The sequence below is a fragment of the Scleropages formosus genome, chromosome 4 (assembly GCF_900964775.1).
Source record: "Scleropages formosus chromosome 4, fSclFor1.1, whole genome shotgun sequence".
NCBI lineage: Eukaryota > Metazoa > Chordata > Actinopteri > Osteoglossiformes > Osteoglossidae > Scleropages > Scleropages formosus.
In genome coordinates, this window is record NC_041809.1 from 5,734,257 (window position 1) to 5,759,471 (window position 25,215).

General features: G+C 48.5%; 1 protein-coding gene across 5 annotated transcripts in view; it reads right to left on the reverse strand.

Annotated features, from left to right (window-relative positions):
* arfgef3 (ARFGEF family member 3) overlaps nucleotides 1-25,215 on the reverse strand; it is a 33,773-nt gene that overhangs the window by 2,824 nt on the left and 5,734 nt on the right. The window contains exons 3-33 of one of the 5 annotated variants that reach the window (XM_029251225.1): nucleotides 25,004-25,085; nucleotides 24,466-24,597; nucleotides 23,793-23,861; nucleotides 19,652-19,774; nucleotides 18,712-18,757; nucleotides 18,378-18,462; nucleotides 17,877-17,981; nucleotides 16,867-17,191; nucleotides 16,044-16,156; nucleotides 14,997-15,940; nucleotides 14,317-14,483; nucleotides 13,634-13,799; nucleotides 13,387-13,494; nucleotides 12,378-12,593; nucleotides 11,601-11,711; nucleotides 10,635-10,785; nucleotides 10,159-10,452; nucleotides 9,096-9,229; nucleotides 8,234-8,379; nucleotides 7,812-7,991; nucleotides 6,886-7,027; nucleotides 6,638-6,760; nucleotides 6,285-6,388; nucleotides 5,907-6,051; nucleotides 5,390-5,518; nucleotides 5,071-5,247; nucleotides 4,533-4,647; nucleotides 4,203-4,305; nucleotides 1,644-1,775; nucleotides 1,035-1,165; nucleotides 658-666 (exon numbers count right to left, since the gene is read on the reverse strand). In XM_029251225.1, the coding sequence (XP_029107058.1) occupies nucleotides 658-666; nucleotides 1,035-1,165; nucleotides 1,644-1,775; nucleotides 4,203-4,305; nucleotides 4,533-4,647; nucleotides 5,071-5,247; nucleotides 5,390-5,518; nucleotides 5,907-6,051; nucleotides 6,285-6,388; nucleotides 6,638-6,760; nucleotides 6,886-7,027; nucleotides 7,812-7,991; nucleotides 8,234-8,379; nucleotides 9,096-9,229; nucleotides 10,159-10,452; nucleotides 10,635-10,785; nucleotides 11,601-11,711; nucleotides 12,378-12,593; nucleotides 13,387-13,494; nucleotides 13,634-13,799; nucleotides 14,317-14,483; nucleotides 14,997-15,940; nucleotides 16,044-16,156; nucleotides 16,867-17,191; nucleotides 17,877-17,981; nucleotides 18,378-18,462; nucleotides 18,712-18,757; nucleotides 19,652-19,774; nucleotides 23,793-23,861; nucleotides 24,466-24,597; nucleotides 25,004-25,085 (5,007 nt within the window). Of the gene's footprint in view, nucleotides 1-657; nucleotides 667-1,034; nucleotides 1,166-1,643; nucleotides 1,776-4,202; nucleotides 4,306-4,532; nucleotides 4,648-5,070; nucleotides 5,248-5,389; nucleotides 5,519-5,906; nucleotides 6,052-6,284; nucleotides 6,389-6,637; nucleotides 6,761-6,885; nucleotides 7,028-7,811; nucleotides 7,992-8,233; nucleotides 8,380-9,095; nucleotides 9,230-10,158; nucleotides 10,453-10,634; nucleotides 10,837-11,600; nucleotides 11,712-12,377; nucleotides 12,594-13,386; nucleotides 13,495-13,633; nucleotides 13,800-14,316; nucleotides 14,484-14,996; nucleotides 15,941-16,043; nucleotides 16,157-16,866; nucleotides 17,192-17,876; nucleotides 17,982-18,377; nucleotides 18,463-18,711; nucleotides 18,758-19,651; nucleotides 19,775-23,792; nucleotides 23,862-24,465; nucleotides 24,598-25,003; nucleotides 25,086-25,215 lie in introns of all 5 variants that reach the window. The other 4 variants (XM_029251223.1, XM_029251222.1, XM_029251226.1 and 1 more) reach the window with 4 other exon arrangements.

Below are 25,215 nucleotides of genomic sequence, written 5' to 3' on the forward strand. Positions count from 1 at the left end.
CAACTTTTAATCCAGGACAAGAGAATTTCTGTTTCCCAGTAGTGTCTGGCCCTGGCCTTGCAAGGGATAATGCTGTGTATTGGTTGTCATAGCGATGTTTGTATCCACGTGATCTGTGACATGCGTGCAGTGTTGTAAATAGGATTACGGCTGCATGAATAATTGAAACAGAATCTTTCTTTGTATGACAGAAAATGCACTTGGAAGCACATTTTAAGAGTTCATTTAAAGTTATTTAAATTAAATCGCAGCGACTTTCATTTTTATTTTCTCCAAAGACGTGATTTTTCCCATCCCATATTGCTTCTGTGATCCCAGACTGCATACTTGCAGCACTACATTGATTTACTGGCACTCTCTCTTAGTGTGACTGATTTAATGCAGAGAAAACCCGCAAGAACGGGATGCGACCTTTGAATTCATACCGTTGCAAAGGCCGCTGTGACAAATGAAGTTCAAACCACGCGTTACTCGTACAGTGGCTCAGGCTTCAAGCTAAACCAGCGAAAATGTTCATCCTCCAAACACCTCCGTTTGTATATACAAAGATGCATGAGTGCAGGTAAAATAAATAATAACTGTATAACAAGCATTGCATCGAATGCATTTGCTCTAAATCAACTTCACGGTTGTGTCTCTGAATCAAACAGCTCTTACCCAACTTTCCTGTCGTCCAGCGTGCGGGGAAAAAGACCGACACACACACACACACAGAAAAGGTGAGCTTCAGTAAATGCAATGGTCAGCTTGCGCTTAAAAACTTAAAATTGAAATCTCATTAATTTTTAAAGCATAAATAACCCGACAACTAAGCGCATTAAACGTTGACGGTACAGCGTGCGTTCAAATACGTGACAACGATGCAAAAGTCTGCAGGAAATTTACGATCAGCATCTTCACACCATATTCCCTGGTATTTAAGTATGTGGTTAGACAAACGGTGTCATTCTGCCGGTGCAGCGCCACCTCTGGGTGGGACAGCAAACCACAGGGCAAAGAGCTAAGGGTGGAGCGTGCAGAGGGGCCACTCCTACCTCTTTGTGGTGTGTCCGTTGGACTGCTGCTCCGGCGGGAGCTCGATGATCAGCACACAGGACTGGGCGTGTTCAAAGCCCTCCTTGTTGTTGGGGGTCTTTGGGGAGCACTGCGTGTCGAGCATGAACACCTGGCAAGGGCAGGACACCTTTAACATTCATACATCTTTATAAGTGTAAACGTAATATCGCTGTAATTAGGCTCATATGACGTGCGTGTACTCGTGTAGAGTCTATTCAGGGATGTGTCACAGATGAACACTACAAAAACCCAAAGACAAACGCGAACAACAACTCACTTCTCCTTTGGAGATCCTTGTTATAATGACTCTGCGGACTCTTACTGCTTAATGACCAGGAGCGAATCGCAAGGTGTTTCAGAGGCACTATAAATTTTAGTGGGTTTTTTGATACGTTTGCTTATTTGCTCTGATGAAGGTGTTGCGTATGCTTCATGGATGCTCAGTGGCAGTGTGGTTAAGGTGAAGTGTGACCCCCTTCTGGCTCTCTTGACTTGAGGTCTTGCAAAAACCACGCTGACCCAAAAGCATCTCTGCTCAGCAGCCTCCTTAGTGTCTCGTACAAAGCCGGACTCGGGTTCCACGGCACCTGCTGGGCCATGGCCCGGATGCGCCAGTACTCTGCCTCGGCAGACGCGGAGTGGGAGGGGGCGGCCACCTTCACCTCGCACGCGTCACCGGCGAAGCTGTCGGAGCCGCTGTGGAAACAGGCCAACAGGTTCTGCCAGACAGGGGGACAAGATAAGGCAGATTAGCGAGGGTGGGTCACACATCTCCTTCATGCAGACCCTGGGAATTATCATCATCACACTGTCTCTTACAAACAACATCACCATATTATCCATCCATCCATCCATCCATCCTCATTAATTGCTTGTCCTGGTCAGGGCCGCTGGGGTCTGGAGTCTCTCCCGGAATTAATGGGAGGAGGGCTGAGTTCGGGTGCACTCAAGTTACAAATTTTTGAACGTACATCCTTTTCCATTTACTTATTTTTAGCTGTATCAGCTAAAATTTCTGCTCACTGCAGCCTGACTCTGACGTGCGTTTATTTTCACGCCCAGATGGAACAAGGATGTTACAGCGGATCAGATTAACTCACTTTCACAGTGTTTACAACTCATGTCTGGCGTTGCTGAGTGCCGGTGATCAAGACGCAACTGCGGCAAATATCGATGGAACGAATTGATCAAAAATCAGCAGGGAATAGGAGTTTGTGTCTATAACTGTTTTCAAGCCACTTAAAATTAATTTTAATGTACCTTTATGTTAGTAATACTAAAATAGCCTTCCAAAGTACCGGATCGTTTGTCTGTTTGTAAAAAAATCTATATTTTGGTGTATTTGGTTATTTCTCCCCAGCTAGTATGGATTGATAGAAAGTTCTGGAAGAAGCTTTGCGGCTGCATTAAAGAGGCGCTGTGGATGCAGGACTTGAGCCACGAGACAGGGAAATGCAGCATAATCTCCGCGACTCTTTGAGCACTTAAGATCACACGACCTAAATCTCGTGCTCAAGACAGATAAATTCATACATATGCTTTTCCCTATATTTACATAATGCCATAAAACTGCATTTCGCTGCAGGCCCTCATTCGCCCGGACCCCGCGTCGAGCAGCCTCGAGTTTAGCGAATTAACACGCAGCAGCTGCCGTTTGTGTGCATTCGTCAGGAATTCCAGTCATGATACTGTACACTTTGTCTGATGGTTTCGCCGTTTTCCAAAATAGGGGAAAAAAAAAAAAGACCGGTGCGCTAATCTTTTAAGAAGATTATTTTTGGTTCGTTTGTCGGTTTACGGCTCTAAACGTGGAGTCTCTAAAAACGTGGCGAAATACGGTGTCATTTCTGATCTCGGCGAGTTCCGTCTACAGAAAACCACAGACCGCAGTGCACGCCTGCCACAGGCCCACTGGCGTCGGGCTCCCGAAGGTCCCGCAAATCGGAGGTCACCCTCCCAGACCCGCGGCAAAATTCCAGCAAGACGCGGAAAGCACTTGGATCGCTGGTCTCTCACGTTTTAATAGTTCTGATGTCCATCAGCTTAGGATAAAATAGCTGTACTGAAATAACCCCCCTCGGCATCAGAATAATCACGAGCTGCTCGTGTGCACCTAGCGCGGAGGAGGCCTGCTCTACCCGTGGCTGTCGGGGCGAGCTGTTCGTTCGAGCCAGGAGGGGTGAACACCGGCCAAGAAGGTAGTGGACGAAAAACCGGACCATGTGATTTTGGGTTTCAATCCCATAAAGGGCCTGCATTGTTCTTCCCTGCAGAGGACTGTACGCTGCCCCGTGCCTCGTGCTTCCGGGATGGACTCCGGATCACCGCACCACACTCTTATTGATCATGGATGAATGAATTCAGAGGTATTCCTCCAGGTAGGTATGTGACTTATGACCACCTGTACTTAGAATGGCTGTCCCATCACCCTTATTATGTTTTTTTTTTTTTTTTGAGTCTCAGAAGTTATTCTTTATTTAAAATAGCTAGTGAGCGAAAAAGTGAAAGATGGTAGATTTGGAAATAGGAGTGAAAACAATAGTACAGCATGAAAATATAACATAGTATGTGTTAATAATACAGTACTGTATATTACTAATATTGTACATTAGTATTATTTTAATATGAACAATCTGTGAGATTAGTGAAAAATATGATTCAGCCACATTATACCTCACAGTATTTATACATGTTCATTGTTTGTATATTCTTATGATTTCTGTAATATACAGTATGGGTAGTCCCCGATTTACAATGGTTCGACTTGCGATTTTTTCGACTTTACGATGGCGAGCTGACGACAGACATTCAGCAGAAATCGAATTTTGATTTTTTTTCCCGGACAAGCAATATGCGGAGCGATATTTTCTTGCGATGCTGGGCAGCGGCAGTGATCCGCACCTCCCAGGCTGTCACGCAGGGGTGCGTATTAGGTATATTAAATGCATTTTCGACTTACGATATTTTCGACTTCCGATGGGTTTCGCGGAACGTAACCCCATCGTGAATCGGGGACCACCTGTATGAGGACACTTTGGACAAACAACGGGGTCGCTGGAATGGAACCCCGACGTAAGCTGAGGACCTCCTGTGGTGTTTGAATGACGTATACGGGTATCCTCCCCTATACACCCCTGCTGTGTCACCTTTACGGGCTCCAGGGTGGCGGAGAAAGCATCCTGCAGGGCGCAGCACGCCAACCTCCACATCTCCTCTGTGAAGACGGGGCCGGCCGTCACCAGGACATACCTGCAGCAGGAGGACCGCGACGTCCCGTCACCCATAACCACGGTGAGAGCATCACATAAACGGAACAAAGAGGAATAGTGTGGACATACGATTTACAGAAATGACTCTGTACCAGCATCGTCCTTTAACTGAGGAGCCCCAGTCTTTTGTTCGCCGTGAACAAATGCGGGTGGATCCACGGCAAGGGGGCCGAGTGGCACGTTACGGAGCGGAGCACCAGGCCTTACCTGATGCAGGAACAGCCCACCCTGGAGATGGTCTCCGCTGGCTCTGCCACACAGGCCACGAGCAGCTTGAAGAGGTCCTTCAGCATCAGGTTGATCAGGCTCTCATACCCAATGTCTGGAACACACCGAGCGGCATGATCGGCTGCGGTCGCAATGCCTCCCACCAACCAGGTTTTACAGTACAGTAGCACATCAATGTGGTCACCATGGGAAGAAATCAATTTAGTTGCACTTAACAACAAGAACCGCATACACAGACACGTCTGGAATTAGGGCCTAAAGGCTGTACGTTTAAATCCCACGAGTGCCACTGCTGCGTAAAGTACCCTGAATGATTTCAATCAACTGCAATTATTAACCACACAAGAATAGAAATTCTGACTCCCTTGCATTTCTGGGCATATATTGCAGTGGATTAGAGCCCCCAGGACTGAATGATGGGGCATTAGACTGACAGGTGTTCCCCCTATATGGATGGTGCATTGGAGTCTCAGTTTCTCAGGTTTCCTGGACCATGTGGTCCATGGGCCTCTCCTACCTGAGTGGATGAAGCTGTGGACGTGCTCCACGACCAGCTCACACGACAGTCCGATGGCGTGCTTGAAGTTGGCGGCTGCAATGTCCCAGTAGGAATGGTCGCCGTGGCTACGCTGCAGCCACAACGACATCACCGGTAGGAGGAGCTGGATCACGGCAAATATGGCAAACCCCGGACCTGCGGCGAGAGCGGGCGTTCCGTGTGCACCTCGAACCGACAGACCCCTCACCCAGTCTCCAAAAGGTGCGCGGATCCACGTGTGAGCTCATTCCCCGTGCAACTACCGGGGTGCAACAAGGGTCCAACGGGAGTGGCTCACCTGGCACCTTGGTGACCTCCCTGAGGAGCTCAAACAGAAGCTGCAGGGTGGGAGGCTGGTGCTGCCGGGGGCAGTTGGAGACGGCCGCCGTCAGCTGTTCCAGGAGCAGAATCCACACCTGAATCAGGCCTGGGGGGCATTGCGAATCGGGACAGGGGTCAGTGCTTCACAGATACAGACGCATTTGAAAACGGTACCACAAACGACACGCACAGATTAATTATTACTTTATCTGACACTTTTCTCCAAGGTAATTTACAATGTTAGATCTGTATACTAACATGCTTATGATTTACCCTTTTACACAGAAGAGTCATTTTTACTTGAGCCATTCTGGGTCAGTACCTTGCCCAAGGGATTTCAGTGCACTGTGCCACCTGCTGCCCCCTTTGGTATATTCTGGGCTCAGTATGTGTGTCCTCACTCCTTCTAGACACCGCCAGCCCTGTGACCCTGCGGTGCAGCCCAGTGACGGTGCACCCAGCTGGGCCCCATGCTAACCCCTAACCCAGCTCACCGGTGTCGTCATCGCACTCCGACAGCACCGAGTCCATGCCGTCATCGCTGCTCACGGACCTCTCCTGCGCTCGCATCGGGAGGCTGGCCAGCCGGGCGCCCAGGAACACCGGCTTGGACGGCATCTTGTAGATCTTGGCAAGGAGCTGTAGACACAGCGGGACATTAACTACACAGTGAGACGTTAACTACACCCCTCGACTCCCAGAGGAACGCTCAGCACTCAGGGACCATTCAGAGCATCATTTTGGTGACATACAGACCTAAGGAAGAGCCCCTTTTGGAGCTCATGCCAAGAAAAGGCTTCTGCATATTTCTACGTCTCTTCAGGTCCTCGGAGATATCGATCCGCCCCCGCCGGCCCTCGCTCACCGCCTACCTGTGAGCACTTCCTCAGGTAGTCCAGCGCAGGAAGGCACAGGTCTGTTGAGCTGTACCCAGTGCCGTGGACACAGTCCCCGATCTCTTTGTAGTCCACCTCTCCTGGGGACAACGACACAGCGGCCTGACTCAAGCACACCAAACGCACAGCGAGCGCCGAGGGCAGCGAGCCGCGGTCAACCGTGACCCAGACACGTCGCTTTTCACGCTCCCCTGGTCTCCAGGCAGACAGCAGATAATCCTCAACACGCCAACAAAACTAATCAGATGTCCCTTTCAGGGCTCGTCCGTGGGCTGCACGGACACGGACACGGACACACACACACACGCACGCACACAACCTAAGCCTACCTAAACCCTTGATGAATTTCATAAGGCACATGATGTAGTCGGTAGCCGCATTGGCGAACACCTGGATATTGTCTGTGTTGATGAACGCTTCGAAGACGTCGAACACGGGGGCCTGAGATTTCCCTGGAGACCGAAGCAAAAAAAAAAAAAAAACACAAAACGCAGTGAAAATGGTAAAACTCACACTCCGCTTCCTCTGATTGTCTTCTACAGGGTTTGGGGAAGGAATCTGGCCAGGTGTGCCTTACCCATGGAGTACTCCCCCACCAGGTAGTCCTTGATGTCAGTCTTGTTCCCATGCACAGTGCGCAGAGCGCTGAACAGGGGTCTCCACCCAGACTGGATCTGAGGGGAGCACATCTCGACCAGCTCGCCGATAGAAGTGACCACCTTTGGGAGGAGGCAGAAGGTCAAAAATAAACCCTGCTTCGGAAATGGTGGCATAATCTCCCTCTGTCCCTCAGAACTGCTGAATCCTTCTCACAGTCAAGAACAGTCTCAAAACAAACCTCTTTTGAACCCGCTTTCCATCTGATCTCCCATCAGTTCCATAGACTCCACTAAGTTATGTGTGGGGAAAAAAAAAAAGACTCCCTAACGCTTCGATATGCAGCTAATTATGCAATTAATGCATGCTGCCAAAAACGTTGCTTTTGGACTAAGTGACTGTACTTGAAGGATCGCCTGTCTATCGATATCCCTCCACATGTTGGCAAAATTCACTTTTGTTTACTTTAAATTGGGTCTGTTAATCGAATAAATGTTATGTAAATTAAATTGAATGACTGACCTTATATGAGCGTTATACAATTATTATTTATTAATGTGTCTGACACCTTTCTCCAAAGAGACTCGCTATAATATGAGATTTGTACACTAAGCATCTTACAATGCTTTTACCCAATTATACAGCTGGGAAATTTTTACTGGATCAATTCAGGGTAAGCACCTTGATCAACGGTATTACGGCAGGGGCAGGGTTTCAAACTTGGGACCTTCCGCTGTGAGGCAATGGCTCTAACCACTACGCCACCTGCTGCTCCGACATTCAACACAACCATCAGTGCAAAGGGCAATAAATTTAACTTTGTTATGAATGTTAAGCTGAAGGTGGAGATTTATTTTAAATTGTAACAGACCCATAAGCAGTTAAGAGGGGGCTGCGAGACGCTACCTGATCCTGCACGTCCTCGTCACAGAGCTCCAGCTGCATGATGTGCTCAAAGGGCCGGAAGAGCGCCTCGTTGAAGTGGAAGTGGGGCAGCTCGGCCCAGCTGGTCAGCACCTCCGTGAGCACGTCGTGGATGAAGGACACGGCCTTCTGGGACACATGACGCTCCTTGTGGCAAGCGGCCTGGGGGAGGGGTGGCAAACGATGGGGGGCAGACGGGAGCAGGACTGAGCATGCGGAGGATGCGGGACAACGGCTTATGGAGTTAAGCACTCGTCTTATCTGGTACAGGTCAGGATGACCACTTCCTCTTAATAGGGTTTGTTCCTGCAGAGCAGGAATATTAAGTAGCGCCTCTGCCCAGTTAACGCGCAATACGGAAAAAGACCGACCATCAGCTGTAACCCGAGGATGTGATTAGATACCTCCACCAGGTGGGGCGCCACCACGCTCCAGGCTCGCATCATGTGCAGCAGGGGGCGCGTCTTGTTCCGAACGATGCGCAGCATGGCCTCCCCCAGGCGGAAGAGGTGCAGGGCGCTGCGGCGGTCCTGGGTCGACTTGGCCTCGCCTTCCCGGGCGGAGGGAGTCGACATTGAAAGCGTGCAGTTAATTCCCTTTGCGTAATGCGGTTGCTCAGCGCCAGAACCGTAACACGTACGGCACACCTGCAGATCCTCCAATCGCATCTTGAGCAACATTTACTCTTTTGTTTCAGTTCTTTCTCACTGCATCCTGTAATTATTTTTGTTCATAACCCCCGTCAACTTTGACCCCCGAGCAACCATCAATAAAACCTTAATAATGCAGACACCCCTCTTTTTATTTACAAGTTAGGTTCTGTAAAAACCTTACACATAACTGTAATAAATAATTTTTAGAAAAACCAACTCATTTCCACAGTGTCTACAGCTCATACCTGGTTAATCCTGTTGAAGTGAGTTAAAATAACCCACTCCTACTCTGTTTGAGAGTACTTTACCAGCATTTTGCATTTACGTTGAATTTATTCATTTATCTGACGCTTTTCTCCAAAGTGACTTACAGCGTTATCCTGCTTACAATTACCTATTTATAGAGCTGAATAATTTTACTGGAGCAATTTAGGGTTAAGTGTTTTGCTGGAGATGGAATTCGAACCTGCGACCTTTGGGTCCAAAGGCATCAGCTCTAACGCTACGTTACCAGTCGTCCCTTTACTGACACCTATTGGCTGGACATGTAAAAACAAGTTGCGTTCACTCTGCAAACATACATTTTAGGAAACGGAGAGGATCTCCGGGATACCTGGCATGGCCAAGGAGTAGTCACCGGTCTCCGTGACAGAATCGAAGAGCTGCGACTGGGATGCTCTGCGGAGCTGCTGAAGGAAACCCACCAACCCCACCAGGTTGAGCTTGCTGGCTGCATCTTCGAATAGCCTGGATTCAAAGAGGCAGCTCGTCAGCATCAACACCCTGATCGCGAATTTCCCATAATACCTCTGTTAGGCCTGTGTAACAAGGTACAAACGACAATGGATACACCCCTTGTAGGTGCAGGAACACAAGTGGATTGCAGAACATTATTGAGGGACATGATGGCAGGTGATCCGAGCACCATTCATACTCATTTAGCAGTGTTCACGTCTGACACGCTGCAGCTTTATGTTCATGTATTTCTGGTTGGAAAAAACCTGTCAGAGCAAACGCATGACAGTAGCTTTGAACAGTGCAAGCATAAAAATAAAATCAGAATATTTTAATGGACTTATTGCCATGGTGAGGGATAGATGTGTTTTTCCTGAAATTCCTAAGTACTTGATAGAAATGTTTACAAATATTCTGTTATATAAGAGCTGCTCATCCCTCCCATTGTTCCATCAGTGAAACAGCTGTTTACGGGAATGGAGGACACAACTGATCGCAGGGCAGTTGAGGACTCTGCAGTAACAGCAACTTAGTTCGGGGTGCCAAGACTCCAACTTCCACTGCTTGGGTTGAGTATGGATTCTCACGTTTTTATTTCTTTCATTATTTGGAAATACACACACACACACACACAGGCTGAAACCGCCTGTCCCAAGCGGGCTTGTGGCGAACTGGAACCTAACCCGGCAGCACAGGGCGTGAGGCTGGAGGGGGCGGAGACACACCCAGGACGGGACGCCAGTCCTTTGCAAGGCATCCCACGCGGGACTCGAGCCCCAGACCTGCCAGAGAGCGGGACCCGGCCAAACCCCCCGTGCCACCGCGCCCCCTCCCCCCCTTTTTGAATATATTTCAAAAATACAGAACATTATGTTGTTTGTAGTAATATATAAAATTATTGTACAGTTATTAAAAATCACAGCACGCTGGGAGCCTCCTACCTGTCGGCCTGGGTGGAGAGGGTGCAAACAGCCTTGGCGGCCCCCGTCCCGATGAGCAGGCTGCCCCCCCGCAGGTCCAGGCCCTTGCCCCGGCCGCTGTCCCTCAGCAGCTCCTGGATGGACGGGGGCTGGATGACGGGGTGGCCCAGGGGGAGTTCCCGCTCGGGGCTGTGCTCGCCGTCGGGCTCCAGGCCCGGGTCTACGGCCTGTTGGGCCTGCGTGATGGCCAGCGGGGGCTGGCTGCTGCCGTCGCTGAAGTGCGTGTGCTCCAGGGAACTGATGTACTCGCTCACCCTGGCCAGCGGCACAGACAGCAGGGAAACATGGCGGGTCGCCTCCACACTCAAGCAAAACACACACCCGCACACTCGAGCGTCACGCTGCAGTCATTGTTTTTCAGTGTTCTGGGGTTGTTTACATGTCCTGCCCATCACACTGCGGGGAATTAACGTGAGCCGGCGGCAGAAGCGGAATACCTGAACACGTGCGGCCAGCAGTCCTGATTATGGCTGCCCATCTCCAGCCCCACGTTGAGGATGGCGTCCATGCAGAGCACGTGTGCCGTGTGCAGACGCACCCCCTGGGGACGCCCCATCTGCTCCAACCTCTGCTCCACGCGCTGCTTGACTGGCAGAGGCAGACAGGGGGTGCTATAGAGCTCAGCACGGATTCTGCTCGCTATGAGAATGACGGTGAGCTGTCACTTTACCACAGTTGATTTTAACACGGTGCAAATGTGTCTTAGTGTCTCCAGCTTTTACAGCCCTCTAGACCACCTGGATGTATACGTCTTACAGAGCAAATGGGGACTAAATCCTACATACAGTACAGTGTCCCGGGCCTGCCTATGTGTGCCAATTTATCAACTTCTTATATTATAATTACTATTATTTATTCATTTATTATTAATACTATTTCAGTTTGTTCTGAGGACGATGCAACATACAAATGTGTAATATCAAGTACCACAAAACACAAAGGAAAAATAAACAGTAGAATAAAACACAGAATAAATGCTAGTATACAATCAGTATAATACTATTACTATTATTTATTCATCGCTCTACTCCACGAGTAGCTGCGTAAAACTTTTACCCAACTAGCGACGATTCCTAATCACATTCCAAAGAATTTTATATATATAGAAGCATTTACATCACGTTACACGAGTGGTTGCATGAAGGTTTATTCATTGCTTAACACGCATGATCTCAAAGTTATACAGCATGAACATTTATACATTACATGAACTTAAGAGATCATGGGAGAAGTGAGTTAAGAAGAGGTGAATGTGGGTAACTGTGGGTGGTAACAGTTCTAACTACTTCACCGCCAGTTGGCCCATTACAGACATAGATATATTAGATAAGCTGATCTCTGGTATGTCCAACAGCACAAGTTTATGAAATGTGGGGTAGAAAGTCTATGCAAGAGCAGGTTACCTTGCGCGATGGTGTCCCCACACTCCAGTATCTCCCTCTCCTCCTTCTCCTCCTGCACGCAGGAGGCGGCGGCCATCTGGGCCAGGGCGGAGGCGCAGTTTGCTGCTACACCTGGTGTGGGGGGGCACAGGAGACAGGAGTGTAATTAAAAGTGTATTAACTGGATATTCAGTGTAAGGTTGCCAAGGATGACAATTTCATGAAAATCCCGCAAATTGCGGACATGCATCTGTGGGAAAAGTGACGGCAGCCATGCAGTATAAAAACACACTTCGCGCATCCTTTTGTCTGCTAAACATCAAAAATAAAGCGGCTACGCTGCATCCATCTGCTGCTGTCAGCAGTGACCTCTAAGGTATTTGGTTCGACCCCTTATGGTATTAATAGAAGTCTAGATCGTGCGATAAAATTCTTCGGAGAAACGGAACGACTCTGACTGGTGGGATATTCAGGTTGGCTGGATCAGGCTTGTTGGATTTGAATGGCTTTTTAGCCGTGATTATTCTGCTGGCCGCAGCTCCCACACACCCTTTCTCACTCACGCCACCGGTCCGGGTGAGGAGGTCGTGTGGGGGCAGCGCTCAACCTTAACATGGCACATAAGGCATGGCAGCGCCTTGGGTCACACACAAGCGCCAATGTGGGCTGTGCACTGGACTTTACTCTATGTGCAAACCCAAGCAGTGTCTCCATCTACTGGTAATGAAGGAGAACTGCAGGATTCCCTTTCGCGGGAACTTCTCCAAGTCCCGTTACTGCAACAGTGCGGCGCATCACCTAGCGCGCAGCTGAGGCCCGCCGCCTTCCTGAGGCCGTCCAGGCTGAGGCAGATGGCGTCCCTCTCCCTCTGGTTCTGCTCTTTCACGCCCTCGGCCCCTAGGATGAAGGCCAGGCCCCGGGAGCTGCCCGCCATGCGGCCTGTCAGCGGCGTTGACAGTGTGTCCATCAGGTTCTTCCAGCATCCCGTGAGAACAAAGCGTGCGAAAACCATGCCTGCAGGAGGACGACGCAAATATTCACTCATTGATTCTGGCGCAGCTCATAACAACCGCGTCGGGTTTTTAGGGCTTGCCGAAGCGCTCCGGAAAGGTCGACCAATAAAATGTATCAATACGCCACCGTGTGCGTAAAAACCAAAGGACGATCATTTAAAAAGCTTGCCAGTTTAGTACCAAATACACTGGTTCCTATTGCGTTGCGAGTAAAACATTTTTCCATATTCATTCTCATTGCATTTTCTTCACCTGCCTATTTTTTTGTCTGTAATCTGTTGTGAAATGATGGTATAAGGTGAAATTTATAAGATGAATCCGTCAACAACTGCTACTGAATAGGAGTTCATGGAAACAAAGTGTTCTTATTTCCAGTTATTCTGAATTCATTTAAATAATGCTTTTTTCATACTTTCTAGTATTTCTGGAATCAAGTGATATCTGTATAATTAACCTTTTCATATTATGATTCAGTAGTAAAAGTGAAGTTGGACTTTTGAACAAATCACAAAAACAGACTTCCGGACCCAGTTTTAAAAGCTGAGGAACCACTCAATTTTCCCTCAACACTAATAAGCTGCAAGAAAAACAAATTTCCCCTTTAAAAGGGCATTTTACTGCGGTACAACACCAATACAACGATGTAGGCCTATTCATACAGGTAAAATGGCAACATGGCCACACAAAACAAGGTATTACAGCAATTGCCATGGTAACACTGAAGGCCCAGCAGAAACTTTCGTTCCTCTGCAGTTTACCCCATCAGAGCGAACAAAAAGGCAGATGGAAGCTACCTGCCATGACCGTGTCGCTGGCGTTCCTGTCACAGTAGAAGGAGGACTGCATGGAAGCCCTGCGGACCAGCTGCCCCCCCGTGGCGCTGCTGCCCAGCCCGTCAATATCTGCAGAGAGGGACAATGGGTCGAACGACCCCCAAAAGTGGTCGCGATGAACAATGCCATGCAAGACTCTCCATGGTCTCACCTTTTCTCCCACCTGGTACTGTAAAAGGAGGATACCAGAGCATGTTAGAAATCGTACCTGTCAGCATGATGATGAGGGGTAGGGAATGCTCCTCGGGGGAGCCCCAGTACCCAGCCTCCCCCAGGAGGTTTCTCTCCAGGACCTGGTGGTAGAGCTCCTCGATCCAGGCCTGGGAGAGCACCACAAGCACTCCACTGCTCTGGATCTGCCGCACAAACTCTTTCTGCAGAGGGGACGAAGCAGAGAAGGGTGACACTCGAGCAAAAGTGAAACTGCTGCATTGCTATTTAGTCACAACGATTTTCTTATTTAGACCGATTTTTTTGTACTAGAGCAGAACAAAGTAAGTAGTGGGATTTGAACCCATGTCCTTCCATGATAAAGCTGTATCCCCTGCACTTACTGTTGCTTCAGGCTTTAAAAGTGAACCTTCATTATGCAATAAACAAATGAGGGACAGTGTTTGACAGATTCCAACGCCTAAATACTAAGGTATAAATTATGCATCTGTATAAAAAATTGTAAATAGCTCAGAATAAAAGGTAATAATAATAATAATAATAATAATAATAAGAATATCCAGAAAGGCTCAGTCTCTTCTACGAAGAAGTTTCAGGCAGGTCTGATTACCTGCCCTGCACAAGGACTAATGACGTTGCTCAAAGCCTTTGCCAGTGGTGATGGGTCGTGTGACTACGGCTATAACCTCGTGTGACTGTTATCAGTCTCTTTGTCCATACCAGGCTGACCGGCACGGGTGCAGGTTTCCTCCGGTAGTACTCGCAGCAGCACAGCTTGAGGTTCAGCAACAGGGCGTAGTAGGACACCAGGTATAGTCCGTCAGCATTCATCAGGGCCTGGCAGCTCAAGTTCTCGCTGCCCTCAAACCCTGGGGAGTGGATGCCACCTGCATTGGAACGCAGCATTCAGCCGACTAGCAGAGAGGGCCTCACGGGCCTTGGGAGGGGATCACTTTTTATGATTGATTTCATAATTGATGCCATGCGGTCTGTGTGTCACACAGAGTAGATGCTACTGGGATTGGCATGAACACATCCCACGCTACGGGGTCACGTGACTTCCTGCAAACGGTGGCAGAAAATGCTCTGCGATGCTGGGTTTTATATCTGAAGCCACAGTGAGATTTTACTGCAATCAAACTTTATGTGAGCTCCAAAACAGCAACACAGACCTGAAAACTCAGTCCCAAACACATGAGGAGCAGAAGACAACACCTTGGAATTATTATAAAAGAAAAAGTGAACAGTTTTCTGAGCAACTAGGACCTAAGACCTGAGAAATGAGAGAAACGTCATAATTTTCGGTGTGGTTCCACACATCCCTTATAGGCATCCTGTTCCTGCTCAGAGCTTTGTGGTAGCTTGAAGATCACATTTTTGATATCCTGCATGTGACTCACCTGCCTGCAAGCTGGAGCAGAAGGTGGAGGAGAAGTTCTGGAGGGACACGTCGACGTCGGCAGCGCTATGGAGGCTCAGCAGACGCGGTAGCAGTCCTGCCAGCGACTGGACGAAGAGCCGGGCGCTCTGTTGGTCGGCTTCCTGGTTCCTCAACAATTTGAGGGACAGAGCGGCGGTGCGCAGCGAGCGGTGTCCAGGACAGTCCCGCGGGGTCTGCTCCTCATCGGCCAGCGAGCAGTTGTCCGAACCCATGTCGGAGACGTCAGAGCGCCCGGAGTCCTTCTCGGCAGCCATTGAGTACTGGTCACAGGAGTCAAACTCGGTGCGAGAGAGGTCCTGCTCGTCCACGCTGAAGTTGCTCTCGCTGTAGCGTGAGCCATGCGACCGGGCGCGGGACTCTACCGACAGGAAGTTGGTGATGTCGGGGTATACCAGGGCGTGACTCCGCTGCACTACATCAGGCTGGCTGATGGTGTCCGGGGCAGCTGTTGCCGCCTCTCTCGCACTAGCGGGTAAGTCCGGTCCCGCATCTGGACCACAGGAGGAGGGGGACGGCAGGCGGGGCTCCTCCCCGCATTCCTCCGGGGTGGTCTGGCCCAGCTCCCCCTCCAGCGTGGTCTGGCCTGTGTCCGTGGTAACGCTGATGCTGATGTCTGGGCTGCGCTCAGTGGCTCCTGGCTCCCAGGGGGCATTCTCCGAAGAGAGAACACGGCGCTGCCAGCGGAAGTCTGCCTCGTTGATCTCCATGGACTCCCGGGAAGACTCCGTGCCATCCTTCAACTCGTCCAGCCGCCGCAGCAGCAGCCGAGCCTGTTCCGGGTGCAAGCCCCGCCCCTGGCTCAGGTCATCTAGCGCCCCCAGCAAGGCGCACACGCATGACACTGAGGCAAAGCAAGCCTCGATCCCACCCTTCACACAGGCCTCTGTCATTCCATCCATCACCCTGCAGCATGGACAGGAAGCAGGACATGAAAACATGACACACACATTCATATGTAAAAATGAATCCTAGATGCCTCCCTCAAGAATTACAAAGTCCTCCTCACAGTTTGAGAAGATCCAAGTGGGACTTCCTCTTGGAGAAAGACCTCTTTCTGGACTCAGGTTCGGTGATACAAGGCCCGGCCAGGTCAAAGAGGCGCTGAGGACTGCCCAGGATCTACACAAATGGAAAAAAGCAGAACATAAATGACAAAGAACAACACTTGAAAAATGGTGCACCACACAGTTACGGGGCATCAAGTTGGATTAATTTCCTCTGCAGTTACAGAAATAGGACAGAGGTGAAAGCAAGGTCCATCCATCCATCCATCCATCCATCGTCAACAACCGCTTTTCCTGAGAAGGGTCACGGCAAGCTAGAGCCTAACCTGGCAACACAGGGCGCAAGGCCAAACGGGGAGGGGACACACCCGGGGCGAGACACCAGTCCATCACTAGGCACCCAAAGTAAGGTATTGTGCTACACAGGTGCAGCAGTGGTGCAGTGGGTAACTCAGGTACCTCGTGGTTCCTGAGCTCTGAGTTCGGACATGGTTTTGAATGCTGCTCAGTCTGTGTAGATCTGGACCACCCTGACACTGCAGCAGACAAGCAGTTACTAATAATGGCTGGATGTCTGAATTAAAAGAATTAAGGAAAATGGTTGAAGATCTGTGATCTAAGGACTCCTCCGCACCGACTAGACGAACACACTCCAGCTTGTCAAAGGGGACAGCCGGATTTAGCATGCTCAGAAAAATGACAAACCCAACAAATGGTGACTGAGCAATCAAAGCAGTGGAAAACTTTCGGAAATGTAGTCCAACCAAAGCAAACAGGGTTTTCACACGTACTCAGCATGCGTGTTTCTCTTTTCACCCCATTTACCTCCTTCATGATCTTGATGGCCTCCACGCGGTGCTGGGGGGGTGGGTACAGCAGGATGCGGTGGTACAAAGACTGTAGCACGGGCTTCATGGACTCCACACAACCCACCAGGCGCACAAGCTCAGCCGCTACATAGCAGATGGTCCGGGCCACAGGTCCGATCAGGGCAGGGGCACTGGAGGAGCAGCCCGATCCTCGACCTTGGTCTGACACGCCCGCCGAGGGAGGATCCGTCTCCTGGATGGCGCCACCATGTGCTGATGTAATCGTCTTGTCGTTCATGGGGTTCCCCATAATCACCACCAGGGTTGGGCACAGCTGTTTCCTGGAAGAGAAGCATGCTTTTAATAATATGGGATCCTTGTGTCACAAATTGTCAAGTCAAGCATTTTAGAAAAAGCTAATATTTTCCAGTTTACTTGTTTTTTTTTCTCATTTGATTCACCAATAATTTTCTACAATTTCTGCCGGTTGCAGAGTAAAAGCGACTTGCATTTCCACACCCAGTCGACAGAAGGCAGTAAAAAGCACCCAAACAAGAACGGAGTGAGGGACCAACTTCATATGACTCACTTCTTGTGTTTACAGTCCTTGTCTGGTTTCCCTGAGTTTCGGTGATCAGTATCAAGATGATGAACATTACACATGTTTTTCTTTTATTATAGCTTTATCTTGCTTTTGCTACAGAACACAGCCATGGATGAACAGGGACATCTGTATTATTTAGCTTTTATTAATTTTGACATAAGGGAAAGGGGCACTTCAGATTTATGAATGAAGTCAAATTATGAAAAGACTTTGGGTCCCAATTGTGTTCGTAAGGGGAGAACTAATACTACTAATACGGCTACTACTAATAATAATAATCCCTTTTTTTCCCCAGTAAGATGATTTTAGCCATCAAAGAAAGGCCCTGAGGCAGGACAGTCCAGGAAGTGCAGACCAAGATCCCCTGATACACTCTCTTGGCGGAACAGAGGTGAGTGGAGCTGTTGGTGGATGAGGCTCACCATACAAGGTCAGTGAAGCCTCTGTGCAGATGCATGGTAGGGGGGCAGCTGCTGAGCATGGACAGGATACACTCCAGGTAGAGCAGCTGGAGCAGCTGGTTTTCGCTGAGGGAAGAGGGAGACAAACACACCAGACATAAGTTTAAGCTCACATCTATGTCCTCCGTGACGATCTCAAGTCTGGAGGTCAGTGCTTTCAACAATGTGTCATGATGCCAAACGGCTTTCGTCGACCTGCAGCTAACAAAGTCTTGTCCAACGGAGCAACAAAGGTGTTGAGTGTCCTTCTCAAGGCTAAAACAGCAGAGCTTTCTTCTAGGACTTGAAACTACAAACTTTCGGTGACGCACAACTTCACGTCCTGATCCACTGCACTGCCACCCAGGTACGGCTGGTAAACTGGGTGCCTCCTTTCCTGAACAATGTCACGTGATGTCATGCATTGCAAAAGTGGGCGGAACTGAGAATCTGAGGGGGAAATAAAGACGGCCATGAACTGACCTGGTGACCCCCTCCAGCTTGTCACAGAAGACCGTGAGCACAGTAACGACGTCCTCGGACAGGGACTCGGTGGTCGGGGAGAGGTCTTCGAACAAACGGGGATTAGTGGACAAAGTCATCAACGCCATTTAACCACGAGACAACAGCCCCCCCACTGGAGCATCCGATTGTCAGCTGGCAACATGCAGGCGAGGTCCTGCATCACTCAGCCCATCAGGAATTTATGACCTCACTGCCCCATAAAAAAGCTATTAATGTCAATCCATTTTCAGTGAGACTTGCGAGACAGCGCTGCTGCCTTTCAGATGTACAAACAGTAGAAGGCACAAAGTACCTTTGCGCTGCAGCGTGGGCACCAACACTTCCTCCCCGTCCACCATCTGTGAAGACACAGTGAGCACTCATTTACAGCTCTGTATAGAAAAACGGTGAAGAACATAGTTTTACCAACGTACAGCTCACTGCATCTGAGCTTATCGCATCATTATGTACAGTTCAGCAATTCCTAATGTCTGGTAGGAATTTAATGATTGAGAAAGCCTTACACCTGCGATAAATGCATAATGGAGTGTTTTGTGAAGGTCTGAGAAGCTGCCCCGGCCTACATGCATGGTGGTACAGTGAGTAGCGTTGCTGTCTCACGGCACCTGGGTGGTGCGAGAGGACGTGGGTTCGATCCCCGCTCAGTCCGTGTGGAGTTTGCATGTTCTCCCAATGTCTGTGTGGGTTTCCTTTGGGGGCTCTGGTTTCCTCCCACAGTCCAAAGACACGCTGTTCAGGTTCCTGCATAGTGTGTGAGTGACAGAGAGAGTGTGTGTGTTCCACTGATGTATGGATGAGTGACCCAGTGTAAGTAGTGTATCTAGCAGTGTAAGTCACTACAGTGAATAAGGTGTGTGGGCTCAAAACACTACATAGAGTTCATTGGAAGTCGCTTTGGACAAAAGCAGCTGCTAAGCAAATCTATGTAAGCACATATTTACCGATGAGTTACAGCAGTGTTTTATTTCGTGCTCCGTCATCGTATCATTTATCGAATCTGCACGTTTCGATAGACCTGCGTTATATTTGTCGGTGGTCCCATTCGGACTTTCAGCCATATCTGCTTAAAGGAAATAGGCCCTGAAAAATCGCTCTGTTTGGAGACGGGGAGGCACACGCCACAGTTAAATGTAAATGTACATTCTTCACTCCTTGTGCAGGGCCAACAGGGGAGCTTGTTATTACAGCTCCCCGCCAGCAGGGGGCAGTGCGTTCAATGGCCGGAAGCTCACCGCGCTCTCCTGGCGGTGCCGTAGTTGCAGCGTGAGGTCCCCTAACATCTGGCTGAGCGTGGCACGCACCGCCGTGTTGATGCTGCGCTGGTGGCAGCTGGACACATATGTCTCGATGCAAACCTGGGAGAGACGGACACAACGTTTAACCCACTGAGTAGAACCCAAGATAAAAACTCCTGTCAAAGTCAATCACTGCATTTGAACAATGCAGCTGGAGTGACTTCGTACAAACTCTGTGCTATTTTTGGCACGAGATAAGCACGATATTTGCAGAGAGACTGGGCGAAAGAAGGAATACAAACCGGTCCTTTCACACAGCAGAAGAAAGTCAATCTCAGCCTGTTTGCCTTCGCATTTCCTCCTCCGTCCCACAACACTGCTGCAAGCAGTTGATAGCCGTACATTTACATTTGTTCACTTATCAGACGCTTTTCTCCAAAGCAACTTTCAATGAAGTCTATGTAGTTATCAGCCACGCACATTCTCCAAAGCGACGTGCAACTCAGAGTAAACAAAATAGCGTTTCACAGCTATAGATAGAGCTTTAGATACAGACACGTGACAGTCGGAACACGGTTTGTTCGTCCGGTACCGCTGTTCTTTCAGGTGTGCACTAAACTGTCCCGTAGGTGCCTACAGAACAGATTCTGAAAAGAAATTCATGCAGATTTAAGAGAAGCGAGTCTAAAACAGATGTTTTGAGACCCTTCTTGAATGTTGAGAGGGATTCAGCAGTTCTGAGGGACAGCTAGAGCCCATTACACCACATCAGAGGTGGTGCAATGGATAGAGCACGTAAGGTCTCTTGATTTTGGACTTCCTACGGCAAACGGGTTAGATCTGTAATGCAGCCACACACTAAGGGGTTAATGTCGGAAGGACCATGGGATTATTGATGGATAAGAGCAGGCCACCAGGTGAGGGCCACCATGCCACTTTGGAACGTGTGATAATCAGTCATATCGTTCTCTTCGCACTTCGAGGAGAGCGGTCAGGTGAGAACAGAAGGCGGACATGTGTTGATCCGCCGCGCTTCATTTCCCTCCAAAAACGCGGCTCCCGTCCCGCCACAGGTTACCACCAAACACGGAGCGCCGCATGTCTCCTTCGTGGCTATTTTTAGACAACAAAGGGTTTATTTTTTTTATGCCAATCTCCACGCAGTCTGTGACGAAGTCAAATCCATTACCCATTGGCTTCCTCACCTGAGCTATAAGGATTAATTTTCTTCTCTTTCTGAAAGAAACGCACACGGGTTGTACAGAGAACTGGAGACGGCCGACTTTTCTCGTTTTTTTGGATCCATCACCAAAGAAATCTGCGACTGAAGTCTTGAACGAGCTGCCGAACGTAGCGCCGACACGGTTGCGCCTCAGCGTCGATCGCTTGGCGCGGCCAGCGGCTGCTCCTGCTCCGCGGAGGGAGCGAGGCACGGAGTCGAAGGCTCCATCACAGCCCCGCAGAGCACTTGCACCCGTCCACCCCGTGAAGATGATGTCAGCAGGTGGCGAAGTGGTTAGAGATTCCACCTTCTGGACCGAGGTTCAAATCCCACCTCCTGCTACAGTACCCTCGTACAAGGTGCTTACCCTGAACAGATACGGTAAAAATTAGCTGTACAAATGGGTAAATAATCGTTACTCACTTTGGAGGAAAATGTCAGCTAAGTAAATAAATAACTAACCAGTCATTTTCCACCATGTCACAGAGAACTCTCATCGTGTCTCTTACGCCCACCTATCACACAAGAGCAATTCAGACACGCCGGTCTCCGCGAGCGGAGGCGTTTCTATGGAGATGAGAGTAAAGAAGCCAGCAGCCTGACGTGTGCGGCTGTCAGCAGTAGGTGAAAGCAAGGGATTAGTCAGAACCACTCCTCGCTGTCCTTGCAGTCTGAGTCATGAACACACACACACACACACACACACAAAGCATTAGATTTCTAAGGAATATGTTTTAGAAGACGTATGAAATAATTGCAAAATCCACCATCAGAGACATTCAAACCCGTAACATTTCCACCGAAAGCAGGTGATGTCATCACACACCGGCATCACCGGCAGTTACCGTTACCTAACCTGATCTCATGGTAAAGTGGCTGGGTGGGGTTTTTTTTTTTTTCCTCCATTTTTCCATCTCTGTTTCATTCATCTCTGCTAGACCCAAGGGGTGGCCAGTCGCCGTATTGACCCGGGCCATAAAATAATCATGCCATATAAACTCTTTTCTGTAGTGTTTGTGGCCAGTAAATGACGTATGTTGCGAGACGGGTTTAAAAGCCTGGGCTGCATTAGGCCGCGTTTACGACGCAGAGTCCACAGTGTCAGCTGCCAGAATTACACAGTACATCTCATTTATTCATTTTCAGAAAGCCTGGCGGAGGGTCCCGTTCAGTCCATTAACCCAATTAAACGGTTTTACAAGGGGTTAATCGATAACCCGAATCGGGGGTTAGGGAACGCATGTACTGGAAGAAGAGAACAAAGGAGCCTGGGGGAAGTGTGAAATGACCGGCCCTTTTTACATTCTATCTCATGTTTTGTATTCAGAGCGCCATATGCTGTCAAGAGGGTGAAAATGAAGTACATCCTCACCCTTGCGCAATTTCACACTCTGAAATGTTCAAAAAGAGGGGTAAATGCCAAGTGAATTACCTCTATTGACACGATGCGCTTTAAGCTGCTCTGATGTTAAACCACGTGATTTGTGGAGAAGCCAAAGAAAGAAACTTTCTTAGGAAATGCCTAGAAATCCTGGGATTATGCTTCTGACATTTTGAAATGTCATTTTAAACTTTTACTCGCATTACATTTCTGTCTCGCAGTCTCTTTTCTTATTTTTCCTGGTTTTTAAACATTTTTTCCCTCCTTCATAGGCCCTAAAAAATTTCGCAGGCCCTATGTGGCTAATGGGAAATTTGGCCCTGGTTCACAACCCGTTTGTCACATTTCACATTTACGTAATACAGGCATCGCTCTGTTTATTCGTGGGTTAGGTTATACAGAAGCCACAGGTAAAGACAAATTTGATAAAAAATACACTTCCACACATCTGTTATCAGGGTCGTGGTGATGCCGAAGACTAGAGTAAAGTAAGATCCACATCAGTTCGTGTCTGAAATTTTATGATTCTTATCAACATTTTTATTCAGAACATAAACGTGTCCGGTGTTCGTCAGCTTTATCCCACTTTCAACTTTATTAGCGACACAATCAATAAAAGTTGAATAAACCACATGTCGCTGGATTTATTTACAAGTTGATTTCTGCGAAAATCCTAGACGTAGCGACAATCCATAAAAATACATTGCAGGATATTTCATTTTAACATTTTTATGGACTTTGGGCTACACTAAAATTAAAACTCATTTAAAATGAGTAATAAATAAAGATACATTCTCTCCACAGGCTCGTATTTATTCCTGACTGCGCATTTATAAACTGCTTAACAAAGTTCCTTGTCTTGTTATTGATCGCTAACATGCAGGAATGCAAGACATGAGCGGTAAACCCTGTGGAAACGAGTTGAACTAGAGTGGGCTACACTCCCATTCTCTTTCTATTCTGAGTACGTTTTAAGGCCCAATAATGGCTGTGTGTGGAAACGTAAACCGCTTTCACTTCCTTGGCAGAAAAAATTTTTAGAAAGTATAACAGAGAGTAAAATGCAATTTAAAATAAATTCGAAAATGTTATCTTTATATTTGTAACTCTAATGTTCAAAACTAAAGGTGCCAGCGTACAGTAAATCCAGCCTTTAACACACCTTATGGTTTGACCAGTTGAGAGGCTGTTAATTCCTTACAAGCACCCTCTGTACCTCCCGGAGAGAAGCACGTCCATCGTTACTATTGTATTATTAAGCATTATTTATCTGGTATGTTTCTTGCCCATTTCATTTTTTACCAATTTATTCACCTGTGTGAATAGGACTCTATCCTTACGCTATGGACGCAGCACAAATCCTTCATACACCCAGGTGTGTGGGTTCATAATACTACAGAGTTTACTGGAAGTCGCTTTGGAGAAAAGCATCTGCCAAGAAAATAAATGTAAATGTAAGGGTACATCCCATCGAAGCTTATTCTTTAGGCAGCAGCCTTTAGTGCTTTAAAAAAATGCATTCCCAGACAACTCACTTCTGCGATCCTTAGGATAGACTCCCCGTTGATCTCGAAGGTAGATGAATACGTAATGCAGAGCAGGACCTGAAGGGACGGCGAATAGGAGTCAGTGAGGGGCACATGGTGGCCTTGCAGGATGTGAAAGAGTCTTCAGAAACCACACACTGAACACGTGCAGCAGTGCGCATCCCTAAGAGGAGCACGCCGAGACTGGTGGGATGAGCCCACATATTGCACATCAATATACTGTTATACTGGGATTTGACCCCACAACACAGTAGTGCACAACAATGTATGTTACTATTAATCACAGAAGGCAAGAAGTAGCTTTGCCAAGTTGGGAGGGGTGTGGTTTGCTGGCAGCAATGACAGTAGAGTGGCACTGTGCCCAGTGCACTGACAGGAAAGGGATGGGATGTGCATGCAGGTGTGTGTGTGAGTGAGTATGTGATCGTCACAGCTGCAGCCTAATTTATAACAGTGAGGTGGCATGACTGGGCTGCCCTGGCAAGATGCCAAGAGCTGGTAAACACTGCGCCTAGATACCAACTATTGTGAGGCTGGATACAGGAAGGGTTATAAAAAAAACACAGTCCACCACTGATGAATAACAGCAGGACATGAGAACGAGCCCCATCGGAATTAGTGTGGAAATGGCAGAATCACGTGGTATGAATCAAGCGCTCACCTTCATCACCTCCACCTGCAGGTCTTCGTGGAGGCTGGGCGTCACGCGAACAGCGTCCAGCACCTGACTGAGGAGCTGCTTCTCCGGCGCCTCCGAACCCACGGCCACGAACCTGTCCTCACACAGCAGCTTCTGCTCCGGCGGCGGCACACGGAGAGGGGAAAGCATACAGAACTACAGTCTACGCTGGCAGAACGGGTCAGAGACCAGGAACGCTCAATGGTGAGTATTAGAAATATTAATATAACAATTAAAAAAAAAAAATACCCAGCTATATAAATTGGAAAATCAATGTATGAAGCCTAAAACTATATGCTGTTTTGGAAAAAAGTGTCATCAACATGTAACAAATAAACGTATAAAAAGTATAAAGCATAAGTATAATGCAGCATAAATGGAGAAGGTCATTATAAATTAGTTTCGTAACCTCGTTGACAATTTTCCCAGCTCAAAAAGTCAATGGGGTAAAACCATAACCGTAACCGTTTGCCATTTAAATGAGCAGTCGGGGTGGCCTTTCCACGTATGGATGCTGCACCTGCATCCCGGAGAGAGCCGTCTGGGCCAGCTTGGTGTTCTTGGACTCCAGAGCCAGTCTGAGGGGAAGAAGGCATCGCTCTCTGTGCAGAAAAAGGACAACAGAGGACAACGGCACATTTACAGAGGGCAGAACGCCAATCTATGCAGAGTTTTTTCCCCCCCCATCCTTCTCATGAAACAGGGCCCATTGTATATATAGCCTTGGGTGAG